The 16,123-nt window shown below is 46.3% G+C and overlaps 1 protein-coding gene and 1 long non-coding RNA gene across 3 annotated transcripts in view; one reads left to right on the forward strand and one right to left on the reverse strand.

Moving 5' to 3' along the window:
• Nucleotides 1-15,411, reverse strand: part of IPO13 (importin 13) — a 67,616-nt gene extending 52,205 nt beyond the window's left edge. The window contains exon 1 of one of the 2 annotated variants that reach the window (XM_077334037.1): nt 14,586-15,411. In XM_077334037.1, the coding sequence (XP_077190152.1) occupies nt 14,586-14,651 (66 nt within the window). In that variant the 5' untranslated portion in view covers nt 14,652-15,411. The remainder of the gene's footprint in view (nt 1-14,585) is intronic. The other variant, XM_077334038.1, reaches the window with a different exon arrangement.
• LOC143836828 (uncharacterized) lies at nt 7,643-12,159 on the forward strand. Its single transcript, XR_013230770.1, has 2 exons — nt 7,643-8,004; nt 11,820-12,159. It is a non-coding gene; the product is annotated as an uncharacterized LOC143836828 (long non-coding RNA).
• Nucleotides 15,412-16,123: the final 712 nt, after the last annotated feature.

Genomic DNA, 16,123 nt, shown 5'->3' on the forward strand with positions numbered 1-16,123 from the left:
AAGATGGGAGGTAGATAAAGGTAGATTGGGGACTGGTTGAGAATGAGATAATAAGGGAGGGAAAGGGGAAAGGATATGGGGGTTGCCAGGAGAAGGGAAACTGGAAATAATGTGACCAGGAGGAACTGAGGATTGCGATGTGCACCCCACACGTTCTTAAGATTTTCTTACCATGGAAGTGGGCATGGCTCAGCTGCTGGCCCTGCACAGCTGGGCCAAAGTTTTCCTACATAGAGGCTGTGGTGGAGGGAGATGAAAACAGGGACAGATAAATGTTGACTGGCTGTTGGGTGGGAAAGAGAAGGAAGTAGGAAATGGGGAGAGGGATTTTCAGGGAAGGGAAGAAGAAACATTGTGGGGGTGATAAATATTCCCTTAATTGTCATGATCATGCTAGCATTTATCTAAAAAGACCCAGGAACCCACAAGGACTTTTTTTTGGGGGGGGGGGGAATCTCACATAGAATCTATGATTCTATGTGAGATTCCACACACCCCTGAATAAGTCCTTGTGGGTTCCTGGGTCTTTTTAGATAAATGCTAGCATGATCATGACAATTAAGGGAATATTTTTTGTTCAGTATTTCACAGGAGGCAAGTACAAGAATCTCAAAAGATAGGGCCAGTTCTTCACTTGGTGCAACAGACTAGCATAGCCTGAAACAATAAACATGCAACCAGCCGCCTACATAATACTGTTTCCTTTGTTAGCAAATTCACACACGCTTTAAAGACAGAAGTCCTATTGTCCATAAACAATGGTATCTTACAATGTAGGAACAAAAGTCTTATTTCTAAACATCACAGAGCCAAGGGGAGGCAGTATACGTGAGTTCTTCTGCATACCAAGCAGCACATTGCTAAATTTATGAGCCACAAAAATGTACAAGCGATTGTTGCAGATGCCCCAACAGCTTGCGACAGAAATGAAAACCAACCCTGCATTTTCTGAGCAATTTTCTCTATCTAATGACTAAAGCACAACCATTTTAGAATCTTTTGTACTTCTGTTTTTCTAAGCGGTACAACCCTGCCTCTCTCTCTCAGAAACAAGTATCTCTTCTGCACTGACTGGAGATAGCCAGAAGGCCCCATCTAACTACCAATGAAGATTACTTCTTTGTTAAAAGAAAACAAGGATTCCATAGGAACATAGGTTTCTACAGTCCAAATATGACCTGAAAGAATATCCACTCTGTCTTTTCACATCAGAGACACTCAGAATACCTGAAGAACATTATGTTTTGCAAGTTAATGATAATGTGTTACAGCACCATAGGCTGTTGCTTTGAACACTGTGTAAGAAGAGACTCAAAATTCAGCATGTGATTGACCTCTCTCCATCTGGAGGAGATTCTGCCAGCCAGACCATCTGAACCATGGCACTGTGTCTTTGTAAGGTATACCTTTGGGGGGTTGTTTGTTTGTTTTGGGGGGGGGGGTCTGGTTTGTTCTCTTGTCTCTGGGAACTGAAATGCTTGTTGCTGAATGAATTGTGCTTTAATTCAGAATCTGTTTCTGTGAACTGCTGGGCAAGCAGGCAGGACAGTAGAGCACCTGCTCCTCTCCAGGAGGGGTCTGATCCTCCCCACCTTGACAGGTTGCAGCTGTGTAACTTGATTTCTGAGAATGCATTTCCCATAGGAGCCTAGCAGCTCAACTTTGGTGAAGTTTAAACCAATTAAATCTATTTTATTCCTTACGCCTATGCCTGATGAAAGGCTGAGCCATAGCCCTGGGGAATTACACCAGGACAGGTCTGTGCCAACCTACTTAGGACTTGAAGGGGCAAAAAAGGCCTTTAGAAAGGTACATTGCTGGCACTGGGTCTTTGCTGACCTCACTAACTTCACCTATGTAAGCAGAATCGGACTTTTCACGAGCTCTGGCATGGCCTATTAGAGAGGCCATGAGCTCATACTGTGGTTTGTATAATTAGCCATATGGCAATAATCCACTCACCATCTGACAAAACATTTAAACTCCATTTCCAATTGAAATGAAATTCCCAGTGTGCCCTAAAAATCCTAGGAAATCTCAGCATTTCATTAGTTCTACTGAACTCCACTAGGAAAAATCAGGTAGTCAGGATAACTACACTCCATTGCACACAGGGAGGGGACTCTGCAAGCTGTAAATCAGGAATTTTTGTAGAGTCAATTGAAGGGTCAGACTCACTAGAATTTCTATTCCCCAACATCTTAATCTGAAGGTAGCTTTCATCCAGTTCAGCAGCTCATCACCCAAAATTAGAAGTGATGGAAACCAAATCTTCCTATGCATGGAAAAAAATCCTGAGTGTCACTTCCCAGATGATCTGGTGTTGTACCTCATCATATTTGCATACACACACCCAGGAGTGGTTTAAGAATTTGCGGGGCCCATAGCACCAGAGCCAGTTTAAGGCTTCACGGGGCCCTAGCAGAGTACAACTATGGCAGACTGAGGGCAGAGGGGGGCCCCACAGTGGAAAGGGGTGTTACTCTAAATGTCCTCAAAGAGGGAAAAGGTGGAAGGAGAGAGGTTATGGCCCTGAGCCATGGGGAGAAAGCACCGTGCATGGCCCTTGGAAGTGCAGGGCCCATAACACATGCTATATGTGCTACATGGATAAACCAGCCCTTCATGCACTGACAAAAGGAAGTGTAAGAGAACAAGGAGCCTGCAAGCAAAGAGATAACCAAAAGATAAGCACAGGAAGAGGAAGAACTCATTAGCCATTGGCAGTGATGAAACAAGTGAAACCAGAGCTAGTGTAGAAAATGGAAAGCTAAATGGAAGCGAGATAGTGCAGCTTTATGTATCCTCTTGGAACCAAAAGGGCAGTTAACAAGAAGGCCCAGTTTTCTTTTCAGCAGCACCTCAGTGATGGTTCTAATCTGGGTTTACTAAAGCACACAGCTGAACCCAGTCCTACCAATTCTGTCTCCAGCATTGGCTTGCTTCCTCCATGTTTTCATGCAGCTGATCCACTTCATTTCTGGAAATCCTCAGGACTTCTTCACCTTTGACAGCCTACTAAAATCTGCCTCACCACTTTCTGCTCCCCCAAAAAAATTTTCCCGTTTTTCAGATGATAAAATTGAAGCTTTCTGCTCCGATTTCTCTACCTTTGTAAGAAAGTAAGAAAAGACCAGATGGATCAGACCAATAGTTCCATCTAGACTAGCATCCTATTTCACACAGTGGCCATCCAGCTGCCACAGAGGACCATCAACCAGGGCAGAGACAAAGGCCTTCCTAATATTGCTTCTAGCACAGGTATTTGAAAATAGCAAACCACTTGAAACAGAGGTTCCCTTTAATCACCATGGCTAGTAGCCATTAATGGATCTATTCTCCACCATGAGTCTAATGCCCAAAGTAATCTGTATTCATAGCCTTTATGTCCACTGACTGCAAACAGCTTAATGTAATTACTTAAAAAGTAACTGTGGAATAAATAGTTATTTCCTTTTGCCTATCCTATTTCCTTCATTTCCCTCCCTCCTTCCCTGTAATCTTATCAACTCTTTCCTCTTTATCCATTTCACTCAATGAGCTAATCAGTTGGGAGATCTCAGAGGCTATAACTTCCTCCTCTTTACCTTCTGTTACTGTACTTCAGCCTTTATCTCTAAGCAGTACTCTCATTTTTAACATTATTCAAACCAATACATTGACTTCCTTTCCATTCCCAGATTCATTACAAACTTCTCTTCTCCAAAATCCTTCATAGCTTTGTCCCACCCCATCCGTGCCTGTGATCTATGCTCCTCCAGTTCTGCAATCGTTATCTGTTCAAAAGTTCCCTGTAACCTCAAAACCAGCAATTTTCCTTTGCTGCCCCTTACATCTGGAACAGCCCTCAAAACACTTGTTACCTTTCTCACTTTCTTGAAAACCCTCTACACAACCTATCTGTTCCACAAAGCCTTTGGCACAATCCCTTCCTACTACATCAACTCCAAGCACTTGTGACATGAATATATTTTTCTGTTGTTCATCACTGTCTCTACCTCCCTCTCTTCTCTTTGCTGTCTCCCTTGTCTCAAACTTTAGACCAGTGGTTCTCAAACTTACTAATGCCATGACCCTCTAATACAGTTCCTCATGTTGTGGTGACCCTCAACCATCAACTTATGCAAGCGTTCTTTCACAGAAATTAAACAAAAACTGACCAATGGTGTGAAGATCCATTGTTCATGATTGTATATAAATTGTTTTCCCCCCGGGGTTTCTCAGTTCAGTTCGGCCTCTTGTCCCACCATGCCGATCTCACTCTGTTCCGCTGCTCCAGACAGGCGAATGCTCTATCTCGATCTATCCCACAAGGCTGTTGTGTGGATGCACCCCCCATCCCCCGGCCAAACTGCTTGCCCTGCCATGACCCCTGTGAAAGGGTCATTCGAGCCCCAAAGGGGTCCCGACCCCCAGGATGAGAACCACTGCTTTAGACTGTAATTTTCTCAGGCTAGTGTCCTGTGTATTCTATAGTGCCTTGCTCACTGATAGTACAGCAACAACAATCTACCTCTATGAGGGCAGAAGCATGCACAAATCTGTAAATTGGCAATGAGACAGCATTTTGTCTGATCACAACACAATAAGGGTGGCATAGCAAAGCAGAGGGAGTTATCTCGCTGTAGGCCACAATTAATACAACCAGATAAGCCTTTGGCTAAGCAAGGTAATTTTCTTCTCTCTACGCTGATATGAGAGATACGGTATTTAGTGATGCAAGCTTGAAACACTGAGAAAAATTCTCTTTACTTCCTCACGAGAACCCCGAAGGAATAGAGTTAGCACGTTTTGCAGGGAATAAGCCCTATTCAGTAGGTTTCAGTACTTAAGTCAGGATTTTGCTTTCAGATGTTATAAATGCTAGAGGTTAGGCATTTAGATTTTCACTAAGTGCATACACTACCTTTTCAGACACCACCAGTTGAACATCTGAAATTACACATTATCTAGCACAAGGTGAAAACCATTAGTTTATGGCTATAAATTCAGGTCAGACTACTTACTGTAGCAATTTAAGTATCTGACATGACATATGACAAGGTATCTTTTCTTAGGAAGTGGGGGAAAGCATTGTGATGCACAGGACCAACTTGAAGAAAATAGCTTCCTGTATTCTGATCTAGATCCTGCATCAGTTCAGTTTTGTAACTGACATTGCCCCTTCAGGCTTCTGCATCTCTACAATTGTTATATACTTGTAAACAAATCAGAATGCCCTTGCACTCGCATGCTACTTCCAAACAAGAAATCTATCTTTAACAGCTTTATTAATATTTGCACAGAACCCTCCTGGGTGGAGCTGGTCCGGCTTCTGTTTCCGTTCCCCTGGAACGTTACTGGCCAAACAAGACGTGGGCTGGCCCCAACTGCACCCACCCCCAACAAACCCGGCAACGAGAACTCTGAGGAACTCACTGCCATTCGGCACCAGGATGTCACCAAGAAAGGAGGTAGGCATCTCCAACCTTCCCCCAACCCCCAGAAGGTGCACCGAGCCATTTCCTGGCCTTGGCAGGCCTGCCCGGGGAGGGGGGCCAGCGAGTCCCAGGCAGTCCTCCCCTTCGCCCTGGGAAGCCTTGCTGAGGCTGAGAAAGGCCGCACCATGCCTTCTTGGGGCTAATGGGAGCCCTGGCTGGGACTCGGGAAGGCGAGTCCCAGACAGGGCTCCCGTTATCCCCTAGAAGGCCATGGATTGGGGGCCCCAATAGAGTACAAACCAGCTGGCCTTTCTTGGCCTCACCAAGCCTTCCTAGGGTAAGGGTGAGAGCTGCCTGGGATTCCCCTCCTCCCCCCACACTAGGCCGCCTCACCGAGGCCTGCCTGGGGCATGGAGAACTCCCCACCAACCCTCCCCCCTGGCCTGAACAGGCTTGCTGCAGCCTCTCCAGGCCTCAGCGGACTTGCATGGGATTGAGGGAGAGGAATGGAATTCCCACTAGCACTCCCCCACTGCCCTGAAAAGGCCGGCCGAGGCCTGGAGAGTGTCAGGCCTTTTGGGGCTGGGGGAAAGACGAGGGGAGTCCCCACCAGTGCTGCCTCCTGGCCTTAAAAGGCCCTCTGTAGCCTCTCCAGGGCTTGGTATGCCTGCCCAGAGGGGCGGGGGGAGAGAGAAGTCTAGTGCCCGTTGTATTTTAAAGTACAACAGGCTTTTTTGCTAGTAGTTTCAATAAAACTATAGTTTCAATAAAGCAGTGAATCTCCTGAATGGGAGGTAAAACAATAGATAATTGTTTATGGAACAGCAGTAGTTTTGCAAGGAACTGTTACCTAAACCACCACCAAAGTTACTGTGGAATAAAAAGGAAGTAATGAGAGCACAAATATTCAATTGGCAGATTCAGCCATGGCTGCTGATTCCATCCCTATGCCTTTAATATTTAAGGTATTTTACAAACGTCTTATAACTTATGGAAACACGCTACTCTGTATATTCCTTTTTCAATTCCCTATACATAAAGCCATCTATATAGAGAGGCATCTTTACTTTAAAGACAAATATATCTTTCTACCCAGAGTGTCAACCCTCCTGCTCTCCCTGTCAACAGGACAAAAATGCCGGCCCAGGCTTCCTCTGAAGTAGGCCACCTCGGGCGTCAGGGATTTCTGAGACGGCCAAACCACGCTGAAGCACTCACCCCTACTCTGAAGCTGCATGTTATCAATGATGGAAGAGTCAGCAGAAGGGTTAACTGAGAGATACTCAGAACAGTCCTGTTTGACATGATACAAGGATTCTTCTAAGGAACCGGCTGAACTGAAGCCGGTTTCCTCCAATTGGGGACACCCAAGTCTTCTTATCTCTGTATAATAGGAAGAGCTATAACAGTGGGGGTACTTGAATATAAACAGCAGAGGATCTTATCCATGGGCCTGCTATCTGAAGTTGAGACATCCAGCTCCAAAGTTTTTGACATATGCAAAAGCTGTTTCCCATACATCCTGTAATCCTCCCCTGGAGAGGTGGATGCCAGCACATCATCAGGGGATGGTTCAGAAGCTGTCTCAGGACTGTTCTGTGGCTGAACGGTCAACATCAGCTATAACACATGACACCCTGACTGAACCAATGGCCAAGGCACGATCTAGGAAGTCCAAGGAGGGGTCCCACTGGCTGACATATGTCAGGGAATAACCTGGAGGGGTATGAGCAAACAGTCTCCAAATAACAGAACTGGATGATGTTGCCCTGGGAAAATCCTGGAATTGCCCTCCTCGAAGTCTAGCATGCAATCCTGAAGAAAGGACTCATGGATCGGAGGGTTTCTGTGAGGCTGAGCTGGAACCGGAGGCAGGTCACTCTAGGTAGCAGAGGACGACCGAGGGGAACAGTCCTTGTCCCGATGTTTAGACTTTTGCAATTTCTTTGAGGGCAGTTCAGACCCTGAACATTGCTCAGGCAGAGCAACAACAGAAGTGGACTGCTTAGGGCCGGGGTAGTCAACCTGTGGTCCTCCAGATGTTCATGGACTACAATTCCCATGAGCCCCCACCAGCATTTGCTGGCAGGGGCTCATGGGAATTGTAGTCCATTGACATCTGGAGGGTCGCAGTTTGACTACCCCTGCCACAGACCATTAGATACTGAGAGTGGGCCCAACTTCAGAACTGAAGTGACCTTCAGGGTGGTCCTAGAACAGTGGTTCTCAACCTTGGGGTCCCGATAGGAAGGCAATGGCAAACCACCGCTGAATGTCTCTTGTCTTGAAAACTCTACAGGGTTACCATAAAGTGGTTGTGACCTGATAGCAAATAAAATAAAAATTGTCTCAACAGCCATTTATTTCTCAACAGCTGCTCCAAAGTCTCCCTTATAGAAACACAGGGCAGATCTGTACATTGCTTACTTGGGGGAGGGGTGCTTCCTTAGAGATATATAGTTAGGTCATCACTATTATATCAGTGTGATGTCATGCCACACATAAAAGGGGGGAGGGGACAGCACAACCATATTTCCAGTGGCCTATCAACAACCCCATCTGATGAAGCTCTAACAAGATTCTGGTAAGTATTGGTTGAGTGACCTCACTGTCTTCTACTGTGAATCTTACTCTGTGAGAAACATCAATGAGGAGGAAGAAAAGGTAGAGGTAAAAGATGTTGTGTTGGATTGTTAATATATACACAGATGGATTGTTTACTTTCCACAGCTGTGGTCTTCTGTTAGATGAAGTGTCAATATGCACCTTCCCCCTAGCAAGCGGAAAATTTCTGCCCATTAATTTATAGCATACTAGCAAGAAAGTCCATTGCAACCAGGAATACAATGGACACTAGGACCCAGGAGCCATAGGAGGTAATCAGGGCTCCTTCTAGCAGGAAAGAGAGAGTTTGTCTCTCTCTCTCTCTCCCTCACAGCAGGAGCCTGTGTCTCTCTCTCAGGCTTCTCAGGTGCAAAGTGTCTAGCCTCCAGGGAAGGAGGGCGGGAGCTGGAGAGGGGGGGAGCCAATCAGGGTGCACCCTGATTGGCCCTATTCCATCTCGGACAGCCAGGACACTCTCCACCCCTAGGGCTGTTTCACAAGTATTAAGAGGAACAATGGATAAGGATTAAATATGACAAACAGCTGATTGGTTCAAAAATACATAGAACCAAAGTCACAGGAAGACATTCACATAAGGCATGTCTCTGAGTTCCTTGGTTCATATTTTATCTTATATATACATCTGCAGAACAAGTTTATCTTGTTACAAAACAGAAAGACTGATATGTTATTTGGCTGAGAGGAAGGTCAGCTTATCTTTAAAAAGAATATCATTGGGCACTCTAACACAGATAATGTTCTGTTCATTAGTGCCCAACTTCTATGGTAAAACTACATGTTAGCTAGTATACTGTCTTGAGATTATTACATACACAATTTTATGTTCTAATCACCACAAATAATTTATTCTTTAATCTGAAATGTTGTACTGGGTAATTCAAAAGTTCTGCCCTTGTTAAACAAGATTACAGATTTCATGTTAGTTGCACTCCCACTTCAATAACCCATGGATCTGAATACTCAGTACAGTGATATTGGGGGGGGGGGTGAATCGGAGTACGCTAACTAGCTTTCTCACTAGCTCCAAGCTCAGGTCTAACAATGAGCTTGCTGTCTCAATTATAGAAATCCGTGAATCGGAGAAACCTGCAAAGAACAGGGGGCCCTATAAACGTCTGAATATTAAATCAAGGATTCTCATACTATACTAATTAAGGAAATGCTTCTGAGACATCTAATTCTGCTCTGTTGCAACATTACTTGCTGCCCTTACGTAGCCCAGGTTAGAAACACAGAGGAGCATACAAGATTCAATCCAAACCTATCAGAATAAAAGCCCTACATTTGATCCTAACTTCTAACACTTCTTGTAAGCATGTAGTAAGCACTAATTCAGTCCACTGTGGTATATAGACCCCTGCAACAGGGGCTTCACACAATTCCCTCAGCCAAACTCCACCCTTATAGCAAAATGCTGCATCTTACTGGAAAGCTTGTCACAGTATTAGGCAACAAAGAAAAGAAGGGATGGGGGGATGGGAAGCCCGAGCATCCTTCCAAGTCTGCTATTCCCCTTCCCAGGGAGTGCAGGAGCCATTACGGCACACCCTGATGGCTCTTACTTCTACAGGCCTACCTCCCACAGTACGTGCTGAGCTAATCACCACCTGGGGTGTGCTGACCTTTCCCCGATGTCAACATTTGCTCTATTGTTGATGCACACAAAGAAACTGCCCGTGTATTCCCTCCAGGGATATTCAAAAGCAGAATTACCCAGTAGCACATTGTAGCACAGCACTGCTCTGCTACATAACTCTGCAGAATGAAGCTAACCTTGATTTAAAAAAAAGGGGGGGGGGGGGGGTTGGCACTGCATCCTCAGGATTAAAAGTCAGCCATTTACTTACAAGGAGAGGGAAGGAAGCCAGCCACGTGCAACTATAGAATGTGCTTTGTTGGTAATATCTGAGTTTTGCTAGGAAGAGGATAGATAAGTATAGATTTGACTGGATTCTGCTTAACATGAATAAATGCAGCTTGATAGAATCGAGGATGCAACAAGAACTGACTACTCCAGTGCTGCTGAAAGCACAATGGCACTAAAAACAGATCAAATCTGCCTGAAGAGTGACAGGTATGTCATGAAGCACTCCTCAAAACCACAAAAGAGGCAAGAAGACATGTACTTTCTTCAAAAGTATAATTTTTGCCAGCAAACCTGATAGTTAACAGGAGGAAGGGAAGAGGCAACTGAATGAGGCACCACTGTATGCCAACAGCCAGACTGAGTTTATTTGGAGTCTGAGCTAAAAACAAAAATCTGCACCAATGAATTTCTCAGTTTAAGTCAAGAAACAGTAATTTAATTTGCATCTATTATGAAAGGTATTAATTTTGCCTGTATTAAAAGATACAGTCAGGACACTGGCTCTAATCCGTGACAATTGGAAATTCACTAAGCAACTCATTTCTTCAAAAAGATTTCACCCAGAACTGTTAATATTTCCAGGTCTACCTTTGTAATGCAAGAGCCTCTTGTGGCGCAGAGTGGTAAGGCAGCAGACATGCAGTCTGAAAGCTCTGCCCATGAGGCTGGGAGTTCAATCCCAGCAGCCGGCTCAAGGTTGACTCAGCCTTCCATCCTTCTGAGGTCAGTAAAATGAGCACCCAGCTTGCTGGGGGGTAAACAGTAATGACTGAGGAAGGCACTGGCAAACCACCTTGCATTGTGTCTGTCATGAAAACACTGGAGAGCGTCACCCCAAGGGTCAAACATGACCCGGTGCTTGCACAGGGGATACCTTTACCTTTTACCTTTGTAATTCTCCAGGCCAAAAACTTGTTTGTTTTTAATTCAAAGCAAGATTATATTCTGAAAGAGAACTTACTTGGGCCAGCCAGTATTTCTCCAAGTAACATTCTTGAGGAATGTTCACAAAATATCATCACTGAGCACAGGATTTACTTACACAATCCAGAAAAATAACTGTTTTATTCCTAAACCAAGTTGTACCCTTCTTGGTCCACTGAAATCAGTGAGCTTAGAAGGGTGGAACTCTGTTTAGGATGACGAAGTGTTTCAGTCTGTTGGAACAAGCAGAAAAAGAAGCACCTTAAAGACTAACAGGTTGTTGCAGTACAAGTCCACAGAAGCACATGCCACAATAAATCTGTCAGTCTTTAAATATGACACCAGACTCCTTTTAACATACACATACTGAATTTAACTCTGATAGAAAGCAGGATTGTGTTACTTTGGTCCAAAATGATAAGACCTTAACACTGACTAAAAACCCAAAACCTCCACTAATACTAGATCACAGGTTATTTCACTAGCTGAGTAATAGCAGTACTAATTGGGGACAATGGATTTTCTTTCATCCATGCCCTTGGCTAGGTTCACCCTTCCTTCCTCTCTGTTAATGTTTGTTATAGGAGAGTGGTAGTGGGGGTGGAAAGTGCTGTCAAGTTGCAGCTGAGTTATTAGAATTACTGAAATACTGTGTATGAACTGCTCTGAACACCTAGAAAAAACATGATAAAATAATTATTTTTAAATGTCTCCAATGAAGTAGCCAGGTATTTCAGAAATGTATGAAAACATCACTCTGGAACCCTTACACAAGCTAATTCCAGAGCTTGTTCAAATTGTGAGATTTACTCTTGCCCTACTTTTGTCAGTGAAACTGCACAAGCTTAAATGATCTGACCATCTTTCAAATACTACTGACATTTTGCTTTCAAAAGCACCATACAGCATAGTTGTCCTATGTCATTTCATCCTTTGAAAATAAGTATCTCTTTGTTCATTTTAAGTGCTTTGCCTTTGGCTAGGTCAGAAAGCAACAAGGGAGAGAAACAGATGGCACAGCAGTCTGTCCTGTTCCACTACAGATATTCCCTGACTTGCGCTGGTCATTCTTTAAACTTCTGAGAAAGGGGCATGTTCTCTTCTCTCCCATCTTTACTCACCTACACCTCTAGAGTTGCAGTTTGAAAGTGGCAAGAAACTCTGTTCAGCTTGTCAGAAGCCTCTGTATCCAGAACTCTCCAAAGCTCAATTTTGACTTGACCAAGTCACGCATGCATTCTTTGGGATCCTCTCTGATGGGCCAATGAACAAGCCTATTGTATCTCACATTCTAACACAACATTAAACACTTGTGTAGCAGGCTGCAACTGTTTAGGCAGCCAGTGTGGTGTGGTGTAGTGTGGTGGTTAAAGAGCAGCTGAATCTAATCTGGAGAACTGGGTTCAATCCCTCACTCCTCTACATGCAGCCAGCTGGGGGACCTTGGGTCTGTCACAGTTCTCTCAGAGCTATTGTCACAGAGCACTTCTTAGAGGTCTCAGGAAAACTGTTTGTAAGCCACTTTTGGACTCCTGCATGTAATGAAAAGTGGGGTACAAAAAAAACAGTTATTCTTCTTAGTAAACATGTATGATAGTCCCATAACATATTTTATTTGATTTAGATTTATATACTGCCCTCACTTGCAGCTCAAGGCGGTTTACAGAGAACGTAAATTGCATAATTAAGTACAACATGGTTCAATAATTATGTAATTAACAATGCATCAATGTAAACAGTAATTGCAACATAACATACGTAACCAACGTCTATTCACACTGACAGTAACCTTATGGCTGTACCTCTGTAGAGTGAGTGTATCTGGATGAGAGCGGGTTCTGGGAGCCCAATAGATGTTGTCATTGGCCTCAACCAAATGTCTGGTGAAGAGCTCCATTTTTCAGGCTCTGCAGAACTCTGGTAGCTCCGACAGGGCCCAGATCTCTTCTGGGAGCTTATTCCACCAGGTGGGGGGTTGGACAGAGAACAACCTGGCCCTGGTTGAGGCCAAATATGCTTCTTTGGGGCCAGGGATTGTTAGCCGGTTGGTGTTGGCCAAGCGTAGTGCTCTTTGGAGGGCACGAGCAGAGAGGCAGTTTCTCAGGTACCCTGGACCCAAACCACAAATGGCCTTAAAGATAATAACCAAGAACTTAAATTTAATCTGGTATGCAACTGGAAACCATTGCAGCTGTTGGAATACAGGCCGGATGTAGGCCCTCCAAGGTATTCCTGCGAGAACCCTGGCTGCTGCATTCTGGACCAGCTGTAGTTTCTGGATCAAGGATAAGAGTAGGTCTGCATATAGTGAGTTGCAGAAGTCCAGTCTAGAGGTGACCATCACATGGATCACTGTGGCTAGGTGGTCCAAAGCCAAATAAGGTGCTAATAGTTTGCCTTGGCATGTGGAAGGCTAGCCACGCTACTCTTGTGACCTGTGCCTCCATTGAGAGGGAGGCATCTAGGATCATGCCCAGATTTCTGGTGGAGTAAATCACTGACAGTTGCACTCCATCCAGATTGGGTAGTCATGTTTCCTCGCTTGGACCCTTTCTACCTAGAAGGGTTGAGCTTTAGACGGCTTTGCTTAAGCCATCCCATCATGGCTTCCAGGCATCTGGCTAAAGCTTCTATGTGAATCAGGGTGGCCATCCATCAGGAGGAAGAGCTGGGTGTCATCTGCATATTGATAGCATTCAAGTCTGAACCTCCATATTAGTTGGGTGAGTGGATACATAAAGATGTTAAATAAAATCGGAGAGAAGACAAAAGGCTTCTGAAGGGTAATTCTGATTAGGGCCCAGAGCATCCTCTTTCACAGGAACACTTTAGATGTCAACAGTGGCCAGGGCCTTTACCAAAAGTGCATAAACACTATGGCATTTAAATGATTCTGGTTGACGATAGCCCGTGTAGTTTGTGATAGAGTGTCAGACCAGTCCCTGGGAGACCCAGGTTTGAATCTTCATTTAGCCATGGAAGCTTGCTGTGTGATCTTGGGGCAATCATACATTTTCAACCTAATCTACCCCACAGGGCTGCTACAATAGAAGAGAGGAAAACTATGTAAGTTACTTTTAGTTTCCAGTTGGAAAAATACAGGATATAAACAAAGTATATAAATAAATGAAATGTACACAGCAAAGAAAAAACAGGAGCAATGGAAGGCACACCCTACCATAAGGATGTTCAAAAGGAAGCATGTCTAACTTTCCCTATTCATAAATTCACCACTTGGATGACTTTCTAAAGCTTGATCTGCTCTACATGACTGGAATGTATCATTCTGAGAGCAAAAGGAGAAACGAAGCACCAGGCAAAAAAGGGCTCTGACTATCACATGCTACAGGTTCAAGGGAGTGGCAAGGATGCATGCTGGATACACTGCTGGGGCATTGCTTCTACAAATGTCGTATAGCTCCAACCAGTCGCAAAGAGTCATTCTCTATCAAGGCCTCATAACACTATTGTTCCCAGAAAGAACTAGAAGTCAGGAAGGATCCCAAAGCCTCACACAAGGCACAAGTCCACGGCCATCCCAAGCATTCCACACGCATGTCTACCACAGGCTTTACTGACCCTCAAGCAGGACCACCTCATGCAGAGGTGTGTACAATGGAACCCCTCCCCACCCCTAGCATGGAGGGACCCTCCCCCCGCAATCCCCCCCCCCGGTGGAGCCGTCAGGTACCCTCTCCCGCCCCGCCCCACCCGGCAAGCGACCACGGCGGCCCCTGCCCTGCCCTCACCTTCTCCACATTCTCCACCGTGAATTCCAGGCTCTGCTGGAGGGCAGGCTCCCCTCGGCGCTCCATGGCGCCCGCCCGACGATGGTCCGCACCTCGCCCTCCCCTCCTCCGGGGGCTCAGCTACAGCGGGGCAGGCGTCGGCAAGAGCAGCATCCTGAGGGCGGCGGGGGGGGGGGGGAGAACCGGACCCCTCCCCTCCGCTCCGCTCCCCGCACGGACACCCGGCCAGAAAGGGCCGCGCTCTGCCCCCACGGAGGGCCGGGCGACGGCGCGCGCCCGCCTGTCAGTGGCGAGGGGGTGTGTGTGAGTGCGGGAGGGGGGAGGGGATAATCCGCTAATGGGGCTAAATGGGGGGGGGCGTCTCTTAGCTCCTCCGCACCAGGGGGAGGGGCGAAGGGCGGGGAGGGGTCTCTGCCAGCCCCCCGCCGGGGAAGGGCCAGCGGGGACGAACTGAAGCCCCTTCCCCCCCGCCCCCAACCCCGCCGCAGCCGGAGTGCCCCCCGCAGGGTTACCGAAGGAACTAACTGCCGCTGATTGCCGGCTTCTCCCCTGCTCTTAATGGCGGAGACAGGGAGGCGGCTCGCTCGCCGGAGCGGGGTGGGGTCCGCCGGCCTCCGACGCCCCTAGGCGCTCGGCTCGGGCAGGTCGCGCTTGCTGCCTGCAGCGGGCACGACACGACACAACACGACGCGCCGCCTCTCCGGTCTCCCCGCCGGGCTAATTGACTGACAGTTGGGCCGGGGACCCAGTGAGGCAGGCAGGAGGCAGGCAGGCAGCGGGTCCTTATGTACCATTCGGCTGTCTCCGCTGAACGCCCGCCTACCGGCCCCTTCGCCTCTCAGGCGCTTAGGAGGCGCCCTGTTCAAAGGACTGGCCCTTTGTTAGGGGTTCATGGGAATTGTAGTTCTGACCCCACCCTGAGGCCGAAAAGGCAAGGTTCAGCAAGGCTCATGGGAGCTGTAGTTCCTACTGTAGCCTCTCTGTTGCACCCCCTGGCGGGGAAAGTGGAAATCTCGTTTCAAATGAATAGCTGTGTTGGTCTGAAGTAGCACAATCAAATCACTTTCCAGTAGCACCTTTAAGATCAACAAAGATTTATTCAAGGTGTGAGCTTCAAGTGCAAGCACTCTTCGTCAGACTAAGAACTGGCCATTATATTCCTACTGTTATGATGGTCAGTTCTTAGTCTGACAAAGAGTGCTTGCACTCGAAAGCTCAAGCCTTGTATAAATCTTTTTTGGTCTTAAAGGTGCTACTGCTGATTGGAGGTCTCATGAAATTGAATAAGATTTAGCAAAAAGTAGCCTCGGCGGCTGAATGGGGTTACGCACAGACTGCTACCTGCAGTAACTGCGCAACTTCTGACTCTTGAGTCGACCTCTCTTCAGGCAAGAGCACAAGCTCCTACTTCGGAAATTCCTTTCAGGGCAGAGTTCGAGGAGAAGAGGGGACTCAAGGGGGTTGTGATGCCAAAATCCTGAGCTCCCGGGGAGGGTGGTAAATAAATATAATAAAATAAATAATAAATTAATTAATAA

This window comes from Paroedura picta, chromosome 4, assembly GCF_049243985.1.
Source record: "Paroedura picta isolate Pp20150507F chromosome 4, Ppicta_v3.0, whole genome shotgun sequence".
In the NCBI taxonomy this organism is placed as follows: Eukaryota; Metazoa; Chordata; class Lepidosauria; order Squamata; family Gekkonidae; genus Paroedura; species Paroedura picta.